Source organism: Ranitomeya variabilis, chromosome 6 (assembly GCF_051348905.1).
Source record: "Ranitomeya variabilis isolate aRanVar5 chromosome 6, aRanVar5.hap1, whole genome shotgun sequence".
Classification (NCBI taxonomy): Eukaryota; Metazoa; Chordata; class Amphibia; order Anura; family Dendrobatidae; genus Ranitomeya; species Ranitomeya variabilis.
Window position 1 is genome coordinate 383,188,923 of NC_135237.1, and position 14,133 is coordinate 383,203,055.

The 14,133-nt window shown below is 43.0% G+C and overlaps 1 protein-coding gene across 2 annotated transcripts in view; it reads right to left on the reverse strand.

The window, feature by feature from the left end:
- Positions 1-5,706: 5,706 nt before the first annotated feature.
- LOC143782549 (beta-Ala-His dipeptidase-like) overlaps positions 5,707-14,133 on the reverse strand; it is a 139,020-nt gene continuing 130,593 nt past the window's right edge. For both annotated transcript variants that reach the window (XM_077270088.1, XM_077270087.1), the window contains 3 exons: positions 11,310-11,451; positions 10,084-10,231; positions 5,707-6,344 (listed from right to left, as the gene is read on the reverse strand). In XM_077270088.1, coding sequence (XP_077126203.1) covers positions 6,251-6,344; positions 10,084-10,231; positions 11,310-11,451 — 384 coding nt within the window. In that variant the 3' untranslated portion in view covers positions 5,707-6,250. The remainder of the gene's footprint in view (positions 6,345-10,083; positions 10,232-11,309; positions 11,452-14,133) is intronic.

Sequence of the window (14,133 nt, forward strand, 5' to 3'; positions counted from 1 at the left end):
CCTGACAGAGGCTTGGCAACGAGAACGAACGTAACGGGACCGTGCCTGCTCCGGGTAGCGGCGGTGCCCAAGAAAGGATTAGAAGAGAGATAGATTGTGCTGAGTGAGAAACGGGATCACGCAAAGGAGAAATACCAGTAGGAGTCGTGCTGTAAGACCGAAGCAACATCCTACTGAGGCGCACTACCGGTGGCCGGAACGCCGAGGGAGTAGAATAACATTCAGCTTCAAGCAATACTCCAAACAGCGGCAGGACAGTCAGTCTCAGGCGGGCTGTCTAACTCAAATCACCTATGAAGTCTTGGGAGGCAATTGTGGGAGAGGGGCGTCTCTAGGCTCCCGGAAGAACTCCAGGCCTACCCGTCAAACGGGTGCCGTTCCTACCCGAACCTCAGGGAGGGACGGAGGATTAGCAGAACATCATCTAGTCGAGTTGTGAGGGAACTTAAGAAACAGACACAACAGTTGTGGGGTACTTTCCATAAGCACAGCAGGGAAGGACTACAACACATAGCGCTAGGGGGAAGGCACAGATTTCCTCCTGTGAAGAGAACTCTGGAAGTGTCATTGGACCGGCCGGACTTGCGCAGCCTGGTGAGCCGTATTCTGGATTGAGGACTCAGAGATCTTCAGTAAAGAGGTAAAGAGACTGCAACCTGGTGTCCTTGTTATTTACCGCGACCTGCACCCCACAACTGCACCGTTACAACACCACTTATTGCACCGGACGTCCCCCACTGACAGACAGGGCCACGGACCGGGTCTAGCCACCGTGACAACCCCAGGACTGAGACCCAGAGGCCCGGCTCCGGGTACCCCTCGGCCCTGTGGCGGTGTGGGGGCGCTCCAACTTGGCGTCACGAACAGGATCTACTTAAGCCTGAGGAATCAGGTCATGTGTGCCTTGGAACTGTGATTTGTTGTGCTTGGACTGTACTTTATTGAGTGGACTGTGCTGTGCTGTTAACCGCCAAAACCGCCGCCATTGCAGCGCTGAGGAGAGGCGCAGGAGAAGAAGAGGGGCGTGGAGTAGGCGTAGACAAGCTAGAGAGCGCGAAGGGCAATCGCCGCCCAGTCTAAACATTTCCTGGTCCTGAGGACGTGTCCGTCAACGGCCGAGGTCCGCCTCCTGATCCTGTTGGAGGGTGGAGACCATGGAGACGGGGCCGCCCACGAAAGAGACCGCGGGAAGAAGACACCGAAGAAGGAGCAAAGATGGCGACACCGAGAATCCCGCGGGGGACTGACCCGATCCAGCCTGAGGCTGCACCGCCTGACACAGCCCCAGATTCACCAGCGTTGCGGGGACTGACCCTCACGGAGCTACCGATGGGCCGACCCCCCTTGCCACCATCAGAGGAGTGTGTAGCTGCAGCCGAGGCTCGCCAGATAGCACGACGCATGGAGGCCGATGCTCGCGTGCTTGCTCGGCTAGGTCGGCCCACGGAAGTCCACCTATCTCCGGTGTCCCCTGTTCCTTCCCACCCGGCCGCGGCTGAAGGTACACTGCAGGCACAGGGCATGAAGATCCTGCCGGAGGCTGAGCACCTGCGGCGCTTGATGGCTGCATGGCGGAACCGACCGCAACCGGCAGCCCAGATTGATTTGACCACTGTCGCGGAGGTCCCATCGTCCCACTGGGGTGTGGTGGTCTCCTTCAACCCCCGATATGGAAGAGGGGTTATCCAGGAGATCGGGGAGCCGCTACAAGTCCACGTGGACCGGAAGGAGGTCGAGCACTGCGGAGGAAGGTTTGCTCGCGACCTGGAGCCCGGTGATGCCGTGACTTACACCCAGGGGAGGAGAGCAACAGGCGAAGCTGGCTGGATGGCACGGGACGTCCAGCGATGCGTTGCGCTCCAGGCCACCGCCGAAACATCCGACGATGAACCTCCCGCCGAAAAGGCCAAAGAACCTGACCCGGCAGAACAGCAGAGAACCCGGACCCACCATGTGCCTTGGGGGCGTGCAGGATCCTCGGTGAGAAGAGCATCACGGCGAGGGATCTTGTCGTTGCTGGGACCAGAGCCACTTCCTGGTGAGGCAGCGCGGCCCGTTGGCCTGGTGAGGCCCGGAAGGAAACCACCTGCTGCGCCAAAAGAGTAAGCATGACTGCTTTAAGAAAATGTAAATAGTTCTCCGTTTAACTGTTTGTTTACTGTTGCTGCTAAACCCGTCCAGGGTTAATTCCTTATGGATCCCTTTGTTGACCCGGGATCCTTGCTGTTTTGTTTATTTTTTCTAAGTTTTTGCACAAGTCTTAAAAACTGCCGCAATCATGAACAGTGCATGATACAAACTTCTTGTACATAGTTCACACCTTCTTAAGGGTGTTTCCTACTGGTTTTACTTAGAAAGAGACTCTTTGTGAAGATACCGCACCGGAGCCTTTGCTGAGTATGGACTGGTAGCTAGAGAACAAATGCTACCTCCTGAAGACTTGGTCCCTTCTTAAAGGGGACATCCACGTGTATATTTGAAGAACCGTATTGCTTTAAGATTAATGGATAGCAATAATGTCTTGATGAGCGAAAGTGATGATAATTCTTACATGTAAAAGTTATATGTATTTGATTGGTTAAATGTAAAGAAATGCAGATGATGTTTCCAGAAAGAAAGTAGTAATGAGGATTGATGTTATAAGGGGATAGTTGATAATGTTGATAAGAAACTGGGGATAGAAGGTAAACCCTGAGTCCTCCTAGGAGCCGTACGTAGATGGCTCAGTGCTTCTAAAACTGAAAGTAATGTTATGATCTATACTGTGTATAGAAGTTGAAAAGGCAGTAGGCCCTGGCTGAACGGGGCGGTCCTGTAACAGAAAGGAGAGGCAGTAGGTCTGGTGCCGATAGGACAGGCGGTCCTGCAGATTCAAAGAAGGAGAATGAAAAAAGTTAACTTACCTTATAATGTGATTATAGGAAGGTCTTTGGTGGATACAGAGTGTATGTCCTTAAAAGCAATGTTAAAGTATTGTTCAGCAATTTTTGCACTTAGTAGAATACCCGGTTGGGTAGCAGGAGTTATTTATAGCCTGTAATTTATAATGTTTAATGTTTAACCATGTTTTGTAACGTTCAAGTGTCCTCACCTCCCATAAAGGGAAGCTTGTTCAAGTATACATATTGTTATTTGCACTCAACAGAAATTGTATGTCTTTTTGCTAAACTTGTATTGTTGTTTTCTTCCCAGTCCCGGAGTACTGTGTTTAACCAGGGGGGAGTGCAGTGCCCCAGAGTCCTGGTCGTTGCAGTACTGTGGCTCCGCCACTATGGGGAGCTATGGTGCGTCCGATGGCACTGAAGGAGTTCATCTGATCAGGTATCACAGACACCAATACATTTCACAGCCGGGCCTCCGGGGGGAGCTAAGGGTGCTATTCATTAGGCCACTCCCCACCATAGTGGGTAAACTGGGGGTCAGGCAGGAAGTTAGATTAGAAAGCTGACTGGGTTGGAACCAGGCAACACCTTGTGGCAGAGGGTGTTGTAGGGGAAGATACAGTAGGGTCTCTGTCAGGGGTGGGATCCTGACAGAGGCTTGGCAACGAGAACGAACGTAACGGGACCGTGCCTGCTCCGGGTAGCGGCGGTGCCCAAGAAAGGATTAGAAGAGAGATAGATTGTGCTGAGTGAGAAACGGGATCACGCAAAGGAGAAATACCAGTAGGAGTCGTGCTGTAAGACCGAAGCAACATCCTACTGAGGCGCACTACCGGTGGCCGGAACGCCGAGGGAGTAGAATAACATTCAGCTTCAAGCAATACTCCAAACAGCGGCAGGACAGTCAGTCTCAGGCGGGCTGTCTAACTCAAATCACCTATGAAGTCTTGGGAGGCAATTGTGGGAGAGGGGCGTCTCTAGGGTCCCGGAAGAACTCCAGGCCTACCCGTCAAACGGGTGCCGTTCCTACCCGAACCTCAGGGAGGGACGGAGGATTAGCAGAACATCATCTAGTCGAGTTGTGAGGGAACTTAAGAAACAGACACAACAGTTGTGGGGTACTTTCCATAAGCACAGCAGGGAAGGACTACAACACATAGCGCTAGGGGGAAGGCACAGATTTCCTCCTGTGAAGAGAACTCTGGAAGTGTCATTGGACCGGCCGGACTTGCGCAGCCTGGTGAGCCGTATTCTGGATTGAGGACTCAGAGATCTTCAGTAAAGAGGTAAAGAGACTGCAACCTGGTGTCCTTGTTATTTACCGCGACCTGCACCCCACAACTGCACCGTTACAACACCACTTATTGCACCGGACGTCCCCCACTGACAGACAGGGCCACGGACCGGGTCTAGCCACCGTGACAACCCCAGGACTGAGACCCAGAGGCCTGGCTCCGGGTACCCCTCGGCCCTGTGGCGGTGTGGGGGCGCTCCACACTGGCACATTTGTGGTTCAATAGCTGGGCTATTTAATACTGTCAATCTGTAGGTTCTTTATTGCTATTATTATTGATCCACTTTCCTTTATCTATTTTATTGTATTTCATTATTTATTTCACATTGCACTGCGTTCACTTTTTACCCTAATGGAATTTTTCTATATTTATTGTAATAGAGGTTTATAATGATTTTACTTGGTATCCAATGGAGCCTATATATGCATTAATTATCCATCGAATAATCTCTATCTTTGCACAACAACATATCCGCACATGATTATGTGCATAATTATATCCAACTTATAATTCTTTGCTGAATTCATACAAATTGATTACGGTAATAATTATAGTTGGACAGCATGATACGCAGAACTTAGCTTTATTATAATAACTTGCAATACATACTTTTTATACAACTAATAATTATTTCTGGTCTGACTGGTCCAACTTAGTTTTTGATTAAGTACAATGAATTATTTATGCCCTTGTATGGAACCCTGCACTTTTTTGCCACCTGGTGGCTTTTTACCTTTTGTGTTTATTTATGTTGTAACTACGCTGTCAATAATAGGTGTGTATCATACTTTTAGGTTTGTACTTAATTATTTGTACTAAATGTCTAACTGGAGGTCTGCATGTGGGGGAGACAGGGCAGAAACTGAAAACAAGGATGAACTTCTCATCGCCATACAAAAAGAGAAAAAAGAATGGATCTACCCGTGGCAATACATTTTTGTCTCCCTGATCACAGCATCATGGACATGACATTACTTGTATTAAAAGGTAACTTCAAATCTCAGAGAGACAGAAGAGTCTGGGAATATAAGCTGATGATGACCTTTGACACACTCAGTGCAGGAATGAATGTGTCTCATGGATTTGTCTTTTTACATCAATTAAGGAATTTGCTCCTCAGACCGTGTGGGGGCATCATAACATAGAACTAGACCCCAATCAGAGGACAATAAAACTTTCACATTCCTTATCTATGAACTGTTCCAATATTTATGGACATAACTGTTTATCACTCACATAATGGTAGTTCTGCTTCACATCACCTGTCTTGTCTATGGCATTATTTCTGTGCTGTGTTGTGCATAAATATGTGATTCTTCAGAATTTCTATTAGTCTGTGCCTGATGAAGGGACCGGAGTAGTCTCGAAAGCTTGCAATTTTTTACTATCTGTTCAGTTAGCCGTTAAAAGGTATCAACCACTGAGAACTGTCAATTCTAAATATTTTTCTATCTACTGGCTAACACGCTACCAAGATATATATATTTTATGATTAATAACAGCAACACATAAAAATGCAAAAGGCAAGATTGGTTTGTAATGATTGTAATAAAATAGTGTATGGATACAATATATCAGATAATACAAGTAAAAGATCATATGTAAGCAAGATTATGGCTCACTTTGCATTGTTTCAGTTCTAAAATATCAAAGCTAACAACAATTGGGGGCAATCTTCTACGAATACTGAAGATCGTTTTGGAAGGTGTTGGCAAGACGGCATCTATATACCAGAGTCAGCAGTGACTTGCTTGCATCCCAATCATTAAAGTCATGGTTCATCAAACAGATTATACCAGAATTCTGATGTAAATTGCTTTGAAAAGTTGCACAATTTTTGCTTTACATGAAGATGCACAAAAATTTGCTGGGGTGGGACAGGGGTGTGACACCGCAACTCGCCTAATTCATGACAAGCTGTCACGTTCCTTATCCAGAAATCTTATTCCAGTCCCTGACTTTAATAATATTTGTGGCACAGCACACACCACTTTTCAGACGCACTAGTCTTAATGAATCGAGGGCCCACATTTCATCAGTTCAGTTCCCAACAAGCTGTGAGATTTTTAATTTCTACGAATTTGATTTTGTCTGCAAATCTTTATGTAGTTTTGACAATTCCAAGAAAAATGATGCAAATATTTTGGTCCCCTGGATGTAATTAGATCTGCAATAGAAAAAGACAACACAATTGGTAAAAAAAAAAAACATGAAGATCTGTGGACATCCAACCTATTTTCTTCAGAATATACGTTAATGTTCTGTCTATGGTAAAATTGGATAGCACACTAATGTTCATCAATAGGGCTGTTCGGATGAAAGTTTTTCACACAGACCGAATTTCCATGTAAAAAAATTGTAGCATGCTCTATTCTCTTCCTTATTTTGCATGAGGCTTGCCCATAATAGTGAATGGGTGAGCAGAAAAAAACAGATCTCATATAGATCATCCATAGTGCATCAGTTTTTATGGATTCATTGCAATTATTAACATAGGAAACTGCATTTGGTCTAATTAAGTATTTTAACTGCTGATGTATAAAATCAGATGTCATGCGGATGTAGAAAATTAACATATGGATGACATGCGAATGGCATATAGATGAAATATGGATGAAAATCAGTTATTTTTGTTTTATGAAAAACCAGCAATTAATTGATTAATTAAACTGACAAATTTTTCATGGACAATACTCTGACATTGGTCCGATTTTTACAGACTGGCATAATGAAGGTGGAGAAACTTTTTTTTTCTTTCTCTTTATCTCTAAGAAAGTCGGATCAAACTCTGATCAGAGTCTGATTAGCATAATCAAACTAATTTTCTCTGATAAATAGAAAACTATTATCTGCACCTGCCTGATACTTAATCAGAATTCATCTATCCAGGTTCTGGTGGATTAAAGGTGTGGTAATATACTGAGGAGATTCAAGAATGGGTGATATCCCCTTCCTGAAGCCATACTCAGGATAAGGGTGCAGTTAGAGGGCCATATAACACAGACGACGATCGCATTGCAGTGCACGGACTGGCCGGCGGCCATCCTGACCTGAGCATGACAGCTGCATAGAAATGCAAGTGCTTCTCACTAAATTAGAATATCCTCAAAAAGTTAATTTAAGTTCTTCAATACAAAAAGTGAAACTCAAATATTATATAGAGTCATTACAAACAGAGTGATCTATTTCAAGTGTTTATACTTTATATCACCAGCTTGAAAAAATTATTTTAAAATCCGGAATGTTGGCCTACTGAAATATATGTTCATTACTCAATACTCAATACTTTTCGGGGCTCCTTTTGCATCAATGCGGCGTGGCATGGAGGCGATCAGCCTATGGTACTGCTGACGTGTTATGGAAGCCCAGGTTGCTTTGATAGCAGCCTTCAGCTTGTCTGCATTGTTGGATCTGGTGTCTCTGATCTTCCTCTTTACAATACCCCATAGATTCTCTATGGGGTTAAGATTAGGCGAGTTTGTTGGCCAGTCAAACACAGTGATACTGTTGTTTTTAAACCAGGTATTGGTACTTTTGGCAGTGTGGACAGGTGCCAAGTCCTGCTGGAGAATGAAATTTCCATCTCCAAAAAGCTAATTGGCAGAGGGAAGCATGAAGTGCTCTAAAATTTCCTTGTAGATGGCTGTGCTAACTTTGGTCTTGATAAAACACAGTGGACCTACACCAACAGATGACATGGCTCCCCAAACCATCACTGATTGTGGAAACTTCACATTAGACCTCAAGCAGTTTGGATTGTGGCCTCACCACTCTTCCTCCAGACTCTGGGACCTTGATTTCCAAATGAAGTGCAAATATTACTTTCTTCTGAAAACAACACATTGGACCACTGAGCAACAGTCCAGTTATTTTTCTCATTGGCTCAGGTAAGACACTCCTGACATTGTCTATTGGTCATGAGTGGCTTGACACAAGGAATGTGACACTTGTAGCCTATGTCCTGGATACGTCTCTGTGTGGTGGCTCTTGGAGCAATGACTCCAGCAGTCCACTCCTTGTGAATCTCCCCCAAACTTTTGACTGGCCTTTTCTTAACAATCCTTTCAAGGCTGCAGTTATCCAGGTGGCTTGTGCACCTTTTTGTACCTTGTGCACCTTTTTTCCTTCCACTCAACTTTCCATTAATATACTTGGATACAGCACTCTGTGCCAGCTTCTTTAGTAATGACCTTTTGTGGCTTACTCTCCTTGTGGAGTGCGTCAATGACTGTCTTCTGGACATCTGTCACGTCAGCAGTCTTCCACATGATAGTGGAGCTTATTGAAACAGACTAAGGAACCTTTTTAAACACTTAGGAAGTCTTTGCAGGTGTTTTTGATAATTATTCTAATTTACTGAAACAATGACTTTGGGGTTTTCATTGGCTGTGAGCCATAATCATCAACATTAACAGAAATAAACACTTGAACTAGATCACTCTGTTTGTAATAAGTCTATATAATATGAGTTTCACTTTTTGTATTGAAGAACTGAAATAAATTAACTTTTTGATGATATTCTAATTTAGTGAGAAGCACTTGTATAAGCTATCATGCTCGGATTAGTAGAGCAGATGGCTAGTCCAAGAATTGCGATGTGATCGTCGTGTATGTTATACGGCGGTCTAACTGCGCCCTAACCCAGACCCTGCCCATTAGATAATTGTCAGGTGACCTGCAGACCTTTTAATAATAATAATCTTTATTTATATAGCACCCACATATTCTATTGCGCTTTACAGTTTAACAGTTCATACACAAGTCATAAGTAACAACATTCAGAATAATACAATAATTAAAGCAAAATAAGACAACCCTTCTCGTGAGAGCTTGCGATCTACAATGAGGAGGGGGGGGGAGACATCAAGTGCTTATTCACAATGATGGTCCAGCCATCTAGGGAGTGGGGGATATATAAAGGTTGCATGAGGTAGTCACCAGCCAGTATTTGTGGTGCTGTTGGGTGTGGTGGAGTTTGACAGAGGATTATTCTTAGATAGATAGTGAATGGGTCACAAGCACACACAAAACGACTTTGATTAAGGAATGTGATAGGGCCCTATGAACAGATGTGTTTTGAGGGAGCGCCTAAAACTGTGTAAGTTGTGGATAGTCCTAATTTCTTGGTGTAGAGCATTCCAGAGGATTGGCGCAATGCAGGAGAAGTCTTGGTGCCGGGAGGTACGGGTCAGTGCAGAGGTTTATCGAAAGTCGCTTGCAGAGCATAACGAGCGGGTAGACGGATAAACAGAAATGAGGGAGGAGATTTTTGGGGGTGCTGCACTGTAGAGAGCTTTGTAGGGGAGAATGATCAGTTTTAATAGGATCCTATAATGAATGGCAGCAAGTGCAATGACTGGCAAAGAGCAGATGCGTCCGAGTACCGATTAAGCAGATGGACGACCCTGGCTGCTGCATTAAGGATGGACAGGAGAGGGGAAACTTGAATGAGGAGGAGGCCAATTAGTCCAGTGGAGAGTAGATCAAGGCAACAGTGAGGGATTTTGTTGTTTCCATGGTGAGAAAGGGGCGGATTCTAGAGATGTTCTTTAGGTTTAAGCGGTAAGAACGGGAAAGAGATTGCATATGGGAGGTGAAGGAAAGATTGGTATCAAACAGACAGCGAGCCTACATGGCGTGGCATTATTATGGTGCCACCCACAGAGAGGGAGATGTCAGATTTAGGGAGGTTAGTAGACGGCGGGAGCAGAAAAAGTTCAGTTTTGGAAAGGTTGAGTTTCAGATGGAGAGAGGACAAGATGTTGGAGACTGTATTCAGACAGTCATTGGTGTTCTGTAGTACAGCGGGAGTAAGGTCAGGGGATGACATGTATAGTTGTGTGTCATTAGCATTCATCAATGCTCACATAAACCACATATCAGATTTGGTAATACATGTTTCTCACCTGCTAATTTTTTCATTCTGTGAGTGCTCTCCATCATCTGCTCCACCAATAGGAAGCATCATAACTCTCTTTTTGGTCAGATCCTGGAAGGTTCGGGCCAGTGGGATAGTGGATCCATCTCTGATCATGTCTGGTGTAACTCCGAACACTGCAAAGTTCAGCATAGATAATCATTGGGCTAACTAGAGCTTTATGAAAGTTAGTAATGACACTTTTAGAATATTATGATGATGATGACTTAATACTGATAGTAATAAACTACAAATCATCAGATTGTGCATCATTGATGTGATAGATATTAACTAAGTGGTTAACATCAATAACACTTTTAGCACTTTTTACAACTCCTAGTAAGGGCCATTTCACGTGACACCTTTTGCCTACCATTCATTCTTCATTGTGCTTAGAAACACCACCCTAAGATGTATAGAAATGTGGAATAGATTATTTATTTTAACTACTCTTGGAGCACCAATAGATTTTAAATAGCTGGGGAGTCTGCATATGACTCAAGATCAGACAGCTACAGGAGCAAGAAGATGGTTGTCAGACACAGCCAGACTCCCCATAGCGGGAAGGCAGAGATGGTTTAGTACCATTTCTGTCTTCCTGTTCCTAAATACACAAATATTATGTTTACAGTATATAAAGCGCTAGCAGTGCCTCTTGTTTTAGACTTAGTAATCATATGATCAACTGAGTGCATGGCATTTGCGAATCAATGTTATAGTTGAAGCAGGAGTGTAAAGTTCTCCTGTATCTGGGGCTAATATGCCTTCCCCAATTACAGGGAAAAGCCTTAATATACAAATTTCATTGTTGAAGTGCCCCCAAGTGTCTTTTATGACCTTATATGGTGCACAAAGTGTGAAATAAATGACAGATAAAAAATAAGGAAAAAATTAAAAAAGAATGCTACCCCTAATCTGAATCACTGCTTCTAGTCCCACTCCATAAAAAAGTCCGATATATAAAAATAAAAGAAACAATTTAAAAAGTACTTTAGTGGTCCTTTGAGGTTGTGAAAAATAAAATAAAAGAATTTGAAAAATAGACAAGTAGAGAGCTGAAAGGAAATAAGAAAAATAGACAAGAGTATAGATCAGCATTATGCTGTTGTTAATAAACTTCTTTATGACACCTTGCAGTATAGATATGAGGACCATGAACATATTAAAATGCTTTTCCATAATATTTGTTGCACATATTTAACATAAAATGCAAACCTTTTCTTATGGAAATTTTAGCTGCTTCATACTGAGGATCATTCACATTAGCCACCCACGGCATTGCTCCAATCTCCAGTGACACTGTAAGTTTGTTTGGACTTTTTAGTTTAGCGAACACATCTTCCAGATATGTCTTCACCTAGGAAAGAGATTGAGCATGACCTGCTTATTTTTCTGATAATTTCATTTTTTTATTTAACTTTTTTCTATATAAAGTGGTTGGAATAATGTATACTGTTTGCTGGATGATTTTACACTACAGAGAGTTTAGATAGCACTGATAAAGTACTAAAGGAGTATAATATATACAGGGACAGAGTTAGGGGTGTGGGGCAACCATTAGGGGCTTTAAGCCTCTACAGCACGAGCAACACTGAAAATAGCATTCAATTTAAAAAAATACTCATATTTGGTATTGCTGCGTTCAGAAATGACCAATTTCTTGTTTGCTTTGCATTATTTGAGGTCTGAAAGCACTGGTTATTTTTTTTTTAATTTTGACCATTTCTCCTTTTCAGAAAAAAAATTACAAAATTTATTGCTTGGAAATTCAGAGACATGTTGTCAAAAGTTTATAGAATAAAAGAACAATTTACATTTTACTCAGAAATATACCTATGAAGAATAAAATCAGACAAACTGAACATTTTGCAGTGGTCTCTTAATTTTTGCCAGAGCTGTATATATATGTATATACAATGGGGGAAAAAAGTATTTAGTCAGCCACCAATTGTGCAAGTTCTCCCACAACTATGAGAGTCAAAATGAGAAAACAAATCCAGAAAATCACCTTGTCTGATTTTGCAAGATTTATTTTGCAAATTATGGTGGAAAATAAGTATTTGGTCATTAACAAAAGTTCATGTCAATATTTTGTTATATATCCTTTGTTGGCAATGACGTTTTCTGTAAGTCTTCACAAGGTTGGCACACAGTTGGTGGTAAGTTGGCCCATTCCTCCATACATATCTCCTCTAGAGCAGTGATGTTTTGGGCCTGTCACTGGGAAACACGGACTTTGAACTCCCTTCAAAGGTTTTCTATGGGGTTGAGATATGGAGACTGGCTAGGCCACTCCAGGACCTTCATATGCTTTTTACGAAGTCACTCCTTTGTTGCCCTGGCCGTGTGCTTGGGATCATTATCATGCTGAAAGATCCATCCACGTTTCATCTTCAATGCCCTTGCTGGTGGAAGGAGGTTTGCACTCAAAATCTCCTGATATATGGCCCCATTATTTCTTTCATGTACACGGATCAGTAGTCTTGGTCCCTTTGCAGAGAAATAGCCGCAAAGCATGATGTGGCCACCCCAATGCTTCACAGTAGGTATGGAGTTCTTTGGATGCAACTCAGCATTCTGTCTCCTCCAAACATGACGAGTTTTGTTTCTACCAAACAGTTCTATTTTGGTTTTATCAGACCATATGACATTCTCTCAATACTCTTCTGGATAATCCAAATGCTCTCTAGCAAACTTCAGATGGACCCGGACATGTACTGGCTTCAGCAGGAGGAGGACACGTCTGACACTGCAGGATCTGAATTCCTGGTGGCGTAGTGTGCTACTGATGGTAGCCTATGTTGAAATGGTCCCAGCTCTATGCAGGTCATTCACTAGGTCCCCCCGTGTGATTCTGGGATTTTTGCTCACCGTTCTTGTTACCATTTTGACTCCACAGCGTGAGATCTTGCGTAGAGCCCCAGATCGAGGGAGACAATCAGTGGTCTTGTATGTCTTCCATTTTCTTATTATTGCTCCCACAGTTGATTTCATCACACCAAGCTGCTTGCCTATTGCAGATTCAGTCTTCCCAGCCTGGTACAGGGCTACAATTTTGTTTTTGGTGTCCTTCAACAGCTCTTTGGTCTTCACCATAGTGGAGTTTGGAGTGTGACTGTTTGAGGTTGCGGACAGGTGTCTTTTATACTGATAACAAGTTCAAACAGGTGCCATTACCACAGGAAAAAGACAGAGGAGCCTCTTAAATAAGAAGTTACAGGTATGTGAGAGACAGAAATATTGCATGTTGTTAGGTGACCAAATACTTATTTCCCACCATAATTTTCAAAATAAATCTTACCAAATCAGACAAGGTGATTTTCTGGATGTTTTCTCATTTTGACTCTCATAGTTGGGGTCTACCTATGATGTCAATTACAGGCCTCTCTCATCTTTTTAAGTGGGAGAACGTGCACAATTGGTGGCTGGCTAAGTACTTTTTTCATATACATATATATATATATATATATATATATATATATATATATCCAATACATAAGAAAAAAGTGAAGTGGCACAACTCAGCTTCGGAGTTTCTCTACGTGTCCATGACCATAGCTAAACAGTGGTGCTAGCGTGAAGAATCCAGTCTAGAATGAACGTGAAAAAGAAAAGAACAACGCTGCACTCACTGTTAGTCGAAGGTTCTTCTTTATTGCGGCATACAATTATGCATCTTCATGGCACGGGGGAGTGTAGGTGGAACAGGACATGTGAGGCGAGACTCACATGTCCTGTTCCACCTACACTCCCCCGTGCCATGAAGATGCATAATTGTATGCCGCAATAAAGAAGAACCTTCGACTAACAGTGAGTGCAGCGTTGTTCTTTTCTTTTTCACGTTCATATATATATATATGCATAAAGAAATATATGTGTATGCATGTGCTCTGTGTATACATATATAATGCGTGCGTGTGTATGTGCTCTGTTTATACATGTGTGTGCATACATATATGTGTGTGCAGCAAAGAAGAAAAATGCAGATAGCACTCACCGATCCTTAAAACGTCATCCTTTATTCAAACTTTAAAATGTC